The sequence below is a fragment of the Montipora capricornis genome, chromosome 1 (assembly GCF_036669925.1).
Source record: "Montipora capricornis isolate CH-2021 chromosome 1, ASM3666992v2, whole genome shotgun sequence".
NCBI classification, from domain to species: domain Eukaryota; kingdom Metazoa; phylum Cnidaria; class Anthozoa; order Scleractinia; family Acroporidae; genus Montipora; species Montipora capricornis.
Genome location: NC_090883.1, coordinates 28,457,171 through 28,467,170, shown reverse-complemented (window position 1 = coordinate 28,467,170; position 10,000 = coordinate 28,457,171). Strand labels below are relative to the sequence as shown.

Here is a 10,000-nt window from a genome sequence, read left to right as displayed (position 1 = left end):
TGGTCAAACGGAAGCGCGAGCTTCAACTATCATCAACTATCATGCGCCGTTTGACCCCTCTGGCCAGTTTTTTCAAGTTTTAATCCATATCCATCCTCTCCATCCATGGATGCGAGGTCTTAATTGATGCAAAAACGTATTTTAGTGTTTTGAAGTTTGACTGAAATAACGTGACACTGTCCCTTTAAGTAAAAGTAGAAATCACGCTTGTCTACATGTGTCCCTAACTCATAACACCGAGCCCCTTAAATTTCATTACGGTTGCTTTTTTAAGTATTGGAGTCTGAAAGCGTTGTCAATTAAATGGAAGGAGAATGTAGTAAAGTAGATGGCGCAAGACCCTCCTGTTTTCTCTTTTTACTGACAAATTGTAGTTGGCAAAATTTCCAAAATAATGAAAGTAGCCAACAACTGTGTTGGTCGCGGGCATAATAGACCTTTTTGCAGATACGGCGGCCATTTTGATTTCTTTTGTTTCAAATAGCTATTATGGGATGCCCAGGGGGCAAATACGTAATAATTTGCCCCCTGAGCATCCCATAATGTCTTTCGAAACAATAGAAATCAAAATGGCCGCCGTATCGGCAAAAAGATCAATTATTTTAGCCAGTTCCAGGCTCCCAGATACTGGGGAAAACGAAAACAACTGCGTATGAAAAACGAGTGGGGGCTTGGAACAAGGCGAGGCGGGGAAACAGCCTAATTATTTTGACCACTTCTGCCATTGCCCATTATATGTATGCTTCGTTAATGCTCTTGCAGGTCTTGGAAGAATTTAAACGGACATGTCAAGCTCTGTCTGAAAAGCTTGGAAGGAATCAATTCTTTATAAACGACAGGTAAATTTAATACCATGCTTGAATTTTAAAGTGGTGACAAGAGACCCACTTCCTCCCCTCCACAGAAGAGGTATTGGAAGAGGCGCCTTTATGCACCACATCTGAAAGTCAACCTGACTCTGTTGTCATTCCAGTTAAAGTATTCATGCAGCCTCCGTCCGCACAACTCCACCCCACCACCCCCCTTCCTCCTGGGGTGCGGCTCCCTTGTGAGCGTTTATTTGGGTACCCAGTGTTGTCGAGAAAACGATCCAGTGAAGATTGATAATCCTCTAAAAACCATAAAACGGCTACAAGTGGACCAGATTAACGGAACATAACAGTGCCGCCAAGAAGAATAAACATACTCTTGTCCGTCAGTGTGTCTTCGTTTCGTTGAGATGTCTTTCACGGGGCCTAGGTTTACCTCTTAGTACTCCTGGCCATGCACCTAATTGTGGGCCACGAGTTACCCTTTTCTCCCCCTGTGGGTTATAGTAGGGACCTTTAGATTCTAGGACAAGAACGAGTACGAGATTTGACTGCCCTTTTTTAGCGAAAATACTTTTTTAGAAGATTTATAACCCTGACGATTAATCTTAAGCCGTGTTCACATGAGGCCTCGATTATGATCGAATTATAATCGAATTAAATATGATTGGGTTCACATCAACTAATTACAGTCCCTGATTATAACTGGATTATAATTACTTCAAACAACCTCAAAGGGGTTGTTTGAAGTAATTACAGTGCGTCGTAATTGAACAGAATCGCGAGCACGTGGTGCATGGTATGAACAGACGAAACTTCTAATCGCTTTATGGAGCGAAGGTTTGAATTTGTCTTCTTCTATTCTCGGAAGCTATCCTTGGTTCTCTTCTCGCCTCAAGCACATGATGGTGATGATAATCGTGACAGCCACGCGATACGGCGGCATTTTGTTTGACACTTCGAGGTTACCCTGCCTATTGTATTTGAATTTTCGCAGATGTGAACAGAACCTCATGATAGAATAAAATTAAATGACGTATAATAGCCTGAATTATACTTCAGTTGATCATAATCAACGTTGAGTGTGAACACGGCATTACTCTTTGTTAGCAGTGTAGGTTCGTCAGTTATTCTTATTGCTGGTAACTGAGCCTTTCTGCTAATCGAAAAATGCTAAAACTGCTACCGTGTTGTTGCAAAACCTCGTATTAAAATGACGACGGTATCACGTTTTTCCCGCCGAAATGACGCTGGTTTGCGCGCGCTCAGGCTTGTTCTATGAGAAAACCTCGTACTCGCAGACGTTTTCGTCCTAGAGTCTAAAGCTCTCTAGTGGTGGGAACTACGGGGGACAGGGCGCAGTGGTGAGAGCTCTCGCCTCCCACCAATGCGACCCAGGTTCGATTCGTGGACTTGGCGTCACATATAGGTTGAGTTTGTTGGTTCTCTACTCTGCATCATCGAGAGGTTTTTTGTCCGGGTACTCCGGTTTTCGCCTCAACTCAAAAACCAACCTACGATTTGGTCTGAATTGATTTGATTTGATTTGATTTGATTTCCTGGTACAATGTCCCCAATTACTTTTACAGCGCTAAATACAGTTGACACTTAAAATAAAGTTCAATGTAATTATTATTACGACACATCCACAAAAAGGATCCCTCACGAAGACAGAATCTTCCTCTAGAACCCGACATTGGTAGATCTATTTGAAGCATTCAGCACACGCTTAACAGTTTTTGTCTTCTTTATTTCAGACCTACCGAGCTAGATGCATTGGTTTTCGGCCATCTTCATACTGTTCTGACGAGATATCAGCCAGATAACTCGTTGAGCTCTATTGTTAAAGCCCACAACAACCTCGTTGACCTTGTAATGAGAATCTTGTGGGATTACTTTAATGATAACAGGTGGAGGGCTACCAATCAGAATTTGTGAGGTTGCAGAGCTTTTGAAGATACGTAAATTTCCGATCCAATTTGTCCGGTTTTGTTTTTGAACATTGTTATACAGGTGAAGACGAAGCGTCGGTCTGAAAGACAGCATTGTGTTTTGCCCATGAGTCTCAGAGAAGAGGAAAACATTTTACAAGCATGTATTGTTCGCCTCGTTGAACTTTGTCGTTTGAATAGTGTGTACATTTGCAAAATAGGCCTCATCACGGTTTTGACCGCCATTTTGACGGGTAGGCAAAGCGTAAAGAATTTGTAGTGTTTATATGGAGATCCGATGTCAAATAATTTTCGTTGAACGCTAGTTCTAAAAAAATTATGAATCGCGAACTGAAGGTACAGGGTAAAGGATTATACAGACCAAATTTTAGGGACTAGCCTTCGTTAAAAGCTGCGTGGTAGCGTTTTCGATTTTTCCATACATTTGTCTGTAATTGTTACTGAAAATTCGCGGGAAAAAATTACAGACAAATATATGGAAAAATTGAAAACGCTGCCGGGCAACTTCTGTAAAAGGTTAGTGCCTAAAATTTGGACTGTGTAATCTTTTGCCCTGTACCATAAATTTTTCAGAACTAGCGTTTAACGAAAATTATTTGACATCGGATCCACATATAACACTACAAATTCTTTACGCTTTGCCTACCCGTCAAAATGGCGGTCAATACCGTGATAAGGCCTTTTGTGTCGACGTTCCAGGATCATTTGTTTTTAAGCGCGGGTCCTGGAGTTACATTCACGAGCTTGATACTCGGTGACTTCAATGGCCATTCTCTACTCCTTGTTTATTTTTGCTTGAAATACCCCTGTGACGTGGGTTCGGATGGCCCAGGAATAGAAACAAAACGCTAACGAAACACAAAGAAACTACACCCAAACCCCTTCCCACAATCGTACAACAAACTTAATTTAAGATATAATTTAGCTACAAGTATAACAGTTGCTACAGTACTATTTCTAAATTAATTAATCTTACTTAAATCCATTACTTAAATCCATTGAAGTCTTTCTATATATTTAAATGATAACACCAGATAAACTAATTACTTTACTTTTTATATTTACAAAATTAAATTATAACGGTTCTGTTCCTTTCGAGTTCTTTAACTGAGTTCCTCTGAAAATCTTGCCAAGCAAACCAAACCACGAGGTCTACCAACCTTACTCCCGTTCTCCTATACGATTCCTCCTTTGTTACCTTTTCGGCTGTCAATATATATGTTGCTCTTGCTTTCCTGATGTTTCTTTCCTTTTGCAGCGTAGGTCTCCAGTCAACGCGACTTGCCGCTTCTCAGAGTAAAGCTTCTCACAGTCGTCTCCTCCAACGTACTCCTCCAACTCTTCGTTAACATCTCACGAACACCCCCATTGACAAATTGATTTTTTCCTTGAACCTTGTTCAGTGTCTGCTAATGACTTTTACGAAGGGAAATGTGTTCTCTGCCCTCAGTCAGTTGAACTCCTCTTCTCAAGTCTTCTCTCTAGGTCGCCTTCCTTTCCATCAACCAACTGTTCGCCACCACACCCTTACAACACGTTACTTACATTTATATCTTTACATAATAATTTATTCTACACCAGGGGGGGGGGGGGGGGGGTACTGTACTATATAGGTATGTGCCGCTGTGAAGGGTATGGTTTTCAAGCACTTTACTCTAGGATAGAGTATATAAATCATAGCCTTTCGATCTAGAATAGGGTATCATTTTTCACGAAACTGACCAGTCGGTTGAAGATTTTATCAAGACTGAGGAAACTAGAAATTCCCACTCAAGGATGTAAAAAAATCAACTCCACAAAGTTTAAGTTTACGTAACTCAGCCTCAGCAGTGTCATTAAATGGCTATCATGAAACACCTCTGGATATTATTAACTGTCAAGAATAGGAATTTAGACGGAAATCGGTGGGAGTTTACTATAGTATAGGATAGCAAAATTCAGCTGAACTAGCTCTGGTGTAGGCTAAGGGTTCCAGGCTCCCAGCGGCACATCCCCACCCAGAAATTTCTAAAGTGCCCCCCCTCCACCGGGATTCTACAATTCAGTAACACTTACTGACAAACTTATTGCCTTAAACACGAAAATGGAGACTTTTAAGAACAAATAAAAACTTACAAGCTATTTTCTCTGTAAGGTTCTAAGTACGGTTGACTCCGACACTAAACTAACACTAACTAATTACCACTACCGGAGTAAACTATACAGCTAAGGAAACAACGAACCAGAACGACACAAAAAGGAATTTTGTAATATACCCATAAATCATATATACCCATAAAGCGTAATGTTGAAAGGTTGGGTGTCCGGGGGGCCTTTCGTCCAACTTTAATACCAGATAAGCATTTGACACATATTTTCAACAAAAAGAGAATTGTTAGCGTTTGAGATCAAGAGGACACGAGTTACGCTTATCGAAACCGATCTTCATCTAATAGCGTGAATTTCTCCACAAATGTGGAGTGGGAAAGCATGCTTACTAATGCCATCTCTAGAGCTTAAAAGCAAATCTACCAACGTTAATAAACTGGCTTTATCTTTCATGGTTGAATTGATGTTTCAACGGCGCTAGCACGCTATGAATGCTCAGGAGTTCATCAAGTGCATGGAGCTTCTATCGCTACTAATAGCTCGAGTGAACCCTTTCCCGAGTAAATTTCTTTTTAGAAACAAAATTTTTTCCGCGAAAAGTATGATCCTTTTCCTTGACGCTGAGATATGTCCAGAAATGAGGGCAATTGCAAAACTAGCTAATATACCAAAACATTTGAAAAGTAATAACAAGAATAACAAATATAGCGAAAACATTAAATCAAACAAGTGAGGGAAGCAAAAATAACAATTCTCTAAGACGGACATGGGAAGGGGCCCCCAAAATACATCTACAACTAAAATAACAAATACAGCGCACATATCAAATCAAGCAAGCGAGAGAAGAAAAATAAAGAAAATGATGACAAATATTGCGAAAATATCGATTCACGCAAGTGAGCGAAGCAAAAGTGACAATTCTTCAAGATGGACAAGGGAAGGGGGTCCCACAAATCGAACTAAAATATGAACCAAGCCAGAGAGCGACGCAAAATAGCAATTCTTTAAGACGGACAAGGGAAGGGGCCCTACAAATATAACCAAAATGGCAAATAAGCGAAAATATCAATCCAAGCAGGCGAGAGAAGAAGCTAACAATTCTTTTAAAGTTAACGGACCATCCTCGGGCTGGCGGAACTGGCCTTTAATTCAGAGGTTCATTACAAGTCTCAATGGTAGCTTCTGGAGAGAGGGAATCATTCGAGTTTTCAGAATGGCTCGTTATATCGGGCATGTATAGACTTCGAGTTATAGTGATCTACTGCGTGCCCTATAGCACTGAGCATCCAGTGACAACTAAGGTTTTATTTTTCGAGTTTTCTGACTATATGGAGTCTGTTATTACGTCTACTGAGAAACTCGTGATCTTGGGAGATGTCAACGTCCATGTGATGCTGATGCGAAGAAACATCAGGATTTTTTGGAGTGTTTAGGCCTTCACCAGCATATCAGATAACCAATTCATATTCTCGGACACACCTTGGATCTGTTTACTTCACGAAAATGTCTGTTTGTTATTAATGGTTCCCCAAGTGTTGATCGCCTGTTTTCAGATCACTTTTCGGTTGTCTGTGGTCTTCAAATGCCCAAGCCTGCAGTTTCTGTTAAGGAGCATACTTACAGAAATATCAAGACTGTTGACATTGATAAATTGACTGATCTGAGAAACTCGGAATTGTGCCTAGATCCACCAAGTGCTCTTGAGAACTTTGATTAACTGCTATAATGCTTCGCTCACTAGCGAAAGTGCCTACGCCAATATCCATTGCCTGCAAGGCAGAAGGAGGCTATAAATAGCTGCGGTTACACTAGCCATTTTGCCCTTGGGTAAGTGGCTTTTTCCCATGGGGAAGCAATTTTTTATGTGTAACCGATCTGCCCAAAGGAAAATTTCCTGTGGGAAATTTCCATGGATACGTCAAAAAGAACAAAAAAATTGCCCATGACAGTTCCAGATGTAAGTCTTATGGTTAACAAAACCCCAAAGCGGCTCAACCAATCACAAGATTGCCGAACGCCAGGAAAATACATGCTGTGATGAACTGTGTAAACAACTGCGGACGTGGAAATACCCAAGCACGCCTTTTCTGGCCAGCAGCAAGTCGACGTCTAAATTATAAATTGGAGAGTTGCAAGGACTAGAGAAAGCGTAACTGAAGTCGACGTCTTTGTTGTCTTCTTAAAATGAAGCGATGAATCGCTGAACTTAATTGAGGTGGACAGTTTAAGAGAAGCGCCGACGTGACAATTACCGGAAATAATCTTCGATGTTTACATGCAAATCTTCGATGTTTACTTTTTTTTTTAGATCCTTAATTTTAACGTATTTTGTATTGTAATTAGTTTTTCAAAAACCATTTAGTGGAAAAACTAATAAATCTCATCTTGTCTTACCTTAAAGGTAAGTTTCCCACCAAAACAGGTCAACGCTTACTCCCCTTGGGTAATTTACAAGTGTGTAACCGCAAATGGGGAGTCGATCATAACCCAGGGTAAACCAAACCCAAGCTGGAACCCCAAGGTTCCCCATGGGCAAGAGGTCTGGTGTAACCGCACCTAATATAAGGTGAACGAAGTCGTAATCCAACAGCGCTTTTTCACAGCATTCAGTCTCTTTAGAAACTGATCGAATGAATTTTTTTTTCCAGAACGTTGCGACACTTACTGCGTCTACTATAGAGTGAAGCGCCCAGAAGATCGAAAACAGACCCAGTGTACGTGTGTTAAGCGAGATCATTTTTCATTCCGACGTTTTGACCGTGAGTCTAATAGGAGGTAGTCGCGGGACCCCCAAAATTTTGAGCAATGGTGCCACATTTCGTTTGGGACCGCTACGTAACGGTCAGCCTGGTGCCAAAAATGTGCCGTGCTAAGCCGATTTTTTAGCGCGTGTAACTGGGGTTTAGTTTTGAAAAATGAAAAAGTCGTTGTGGGGCGCCTGTGAATGGTAACAGTGGTAAGTACTTGGGAAGCAATTGTTTTGATTCGAAATAAAATTAAAAGTGTTTTATATAAAAGCTACTTTCCTGTATGTTTTATTGTAAGGGCGATCTGAGAGGAAAATTTTCCAATATCGTGTGGTAACATAACACATAACACATAACATGAGAATTTTATTCCATAAAGCTCATTTGTACAAATCTATACGCTTTATTTTCACATGTGAAAAAGGCCTATACAGCCAATCAGAATGGCGTACAGCTATTTCACATGTGAAAGTATAACCAATCAACGATAGCGTAAAGGCGTTTCCATGCCAATCACTCGTGCATCTCGTGCAAATCGTGCAAATCGTACTTTGTTATTGAATTAAATTAAATTTGCATTTGGTTCTATTGTTAGTGAGTTTTTGTTTATAATTCGCGTTCAGAAAACTATTTTAATGAAAATTCTCATGTTATGTGTAATAAACAGTTTACGACATAGAAAGTGCTTTGTACGGGGTTTATTCACTCGTTGTTTGTGTCAAAAACCCTCACTCGCTCGTTCCTCGCTCGTTCGGGTTCTTGACACAAACAACTCGTGCATAAAACCCCGTACGGCGCACTTTCTATGAAGTAATCTATTTATACCAACTTATGGTCACAACCTATGCACATCCTGCAGTCGAACGATTTATTCCATCTCAGGCCGCCCAAACTCATAATTTGAACGCTCCGTTAATATAAAGATTTCTAGGGTTGACATGGGAAACAAGAAATAACGAAATGAATCGGCTTATCCTAGTTTACAGCGAAGAAAATAATAAAATAAACTAATACCTTGGTTGCACCTTTTGTTCTTGATTTGAGGTGTTCTGGGCTTGTTTTGAAATTTGCTGCTCTCTTTCTTAAGACTCCCAACTGGCAGAAGACAGACCAGTTTGCTATTTACAAGTGCATGGAAGGAGTTGAACCAGGGACTACTGAAAAACTCCATGTAGCGGTCAGACGCAAGATTGAAACTGGGACCTCCAGATTTAAATTCTGTAGCCCTAAACACTTGGCCATGCTGCCTCCAGTCTTTGACAGTCATATGTCAATCATAAAATTATGACAATAATGACCAAAGATTCTGTAAGGACCCCTGTGGCCCCTCTTGTGTCTCTCAGAATACTTAACTCTGTCTTAACCAGAAATTTTACATGCCTTCCCTGGGAAAATTTGTCATACTTTAGGCTATAGTTTTCCAAAATGAGGCAAGTTTTGTCACAATGGTATCCCTGTATGTCTTTCAGTTGCAGGTTTCATGCACTGCAGATTATGGCTTCTGCTTCACAAGAATATCAAGGACACAACCAAGCTGATGGATCTGGTAAAGTTAAAGTCACTATTTTGGCTTCTGAATGGGGATCGAGTAAGGGCGGACTTTCCACCGTAAACAGAAATTTAGCCGTTCAGTTGGCAAAATTCTCTGAAGTGGAAATCACTTTACTTGTGCCACAATGCAGTGAAGGGGACAACAAAGAAGCCCTCAGCTTCAACATAAACATTGTTGAAGCAAAAAAGTTTGTTGGTTATGAAGATCTGGAGTTACTTAGCTTTCCACCAGATGATCTGCCAATCGAGGTGGTCATTGGTCATGGAGCGAAACTGGGTCGCCAGGCACAAGTGATAAGAGATTTTCGTAAATGCAAATGGGTGCAAGTGGTGCATACAGAGCCAGAGGAGCTGGGAATGTTTAAATCCTACCCAGATCCAATTTCCAAGGGTCAAGAAAAGCACTATATTGAAGTCAAGCTTTGTGAAGAAGCTGATTTTGTGGTAGCAATTGGACCCAAGCTAGCCGAGTCTTTCCATAGATATCTTCGAGCTTGCAAAAAACATCAGACAATTTTTGACTTTACTCCTGGTATTTTTGAAGAATTTCTGAGTGTTGATCAAGACCCTAACGAAAGAAAACATTGCAGTGTTTTGGTGTTTGGCCGCGGTGATGCAGAAGATTTTCAGTTAAAGGGATTTGACATTGCAGGAAAGGCTGTTGCTTCACTTGCTGACACTCATCTTATCTTTGTTCGAGCGCCTGATGGAAAATATCAGGAGATAGCAAAATCGTTCTTGGAGTGCGATCTACCAGCTAATTGCCCGAGGGTTAGAGGCTACGTCAAGTGCAGAGAAAGCTTAAGGGAATTATTTTGTGAGGTAGATCTAGTAGTCATGCCTTCTAGAACTG

General features: G+C 40.7%; 2 protein-coding genes across 2 annotated transcripts in view; both read left to right on the top strand.

Annotated features, from left to right (window-relative positions):
• The window catches only part of LOC138052877 (metaxin-2-like), an 11,008-nt gene extending 8,101 nt beyond the window's left edge, over nucleotides 1-2,907 (top strand). The window contains exons 8-9 of the mRNA XM_068899475.1: nucleotides 763-839; nucleotides 2,567-2,907. Coding sequence (XP_068755576.1) covers nucleotides 763-839; nucleotides 2,567-2,747 — 258 coding nt within the window. The 3' untranslated portion in view covers nucleotides 2,748-2,907. The remainder of the gene's footprint in view (nucleotides 1-762; nucleotides 840-2,566) is intronic.
• Nucleotides 2,908-7,484: 4,577 nt separating this feature from the next.
• LOC138037716 (uncharacterized) overlaps nucleotides 7,485-10,000 on the top strand; it is a 15,223-nt gene continuing 12,707 nt past the window's right edge. The window contains exons 1-2 of the mRNA XM_068883629.1: nucleotides 7,485-7,563; nucleotides 9,066-10,000. The exon at nucleotides 9,066-10,000 is cut by the window's right edge and continues 288 nt beyond it. Coding sequence (XP_068739730.1) covers nucleotides 9,091-10,000 — 910 coding nt within the window. The 5' untranslated portion in view covers nucleotides 7,485-7,563; nucleotides 9,066-9,090. The remainder of the gene's footprint in view (nucleotides 7,564-9,065) is intronic.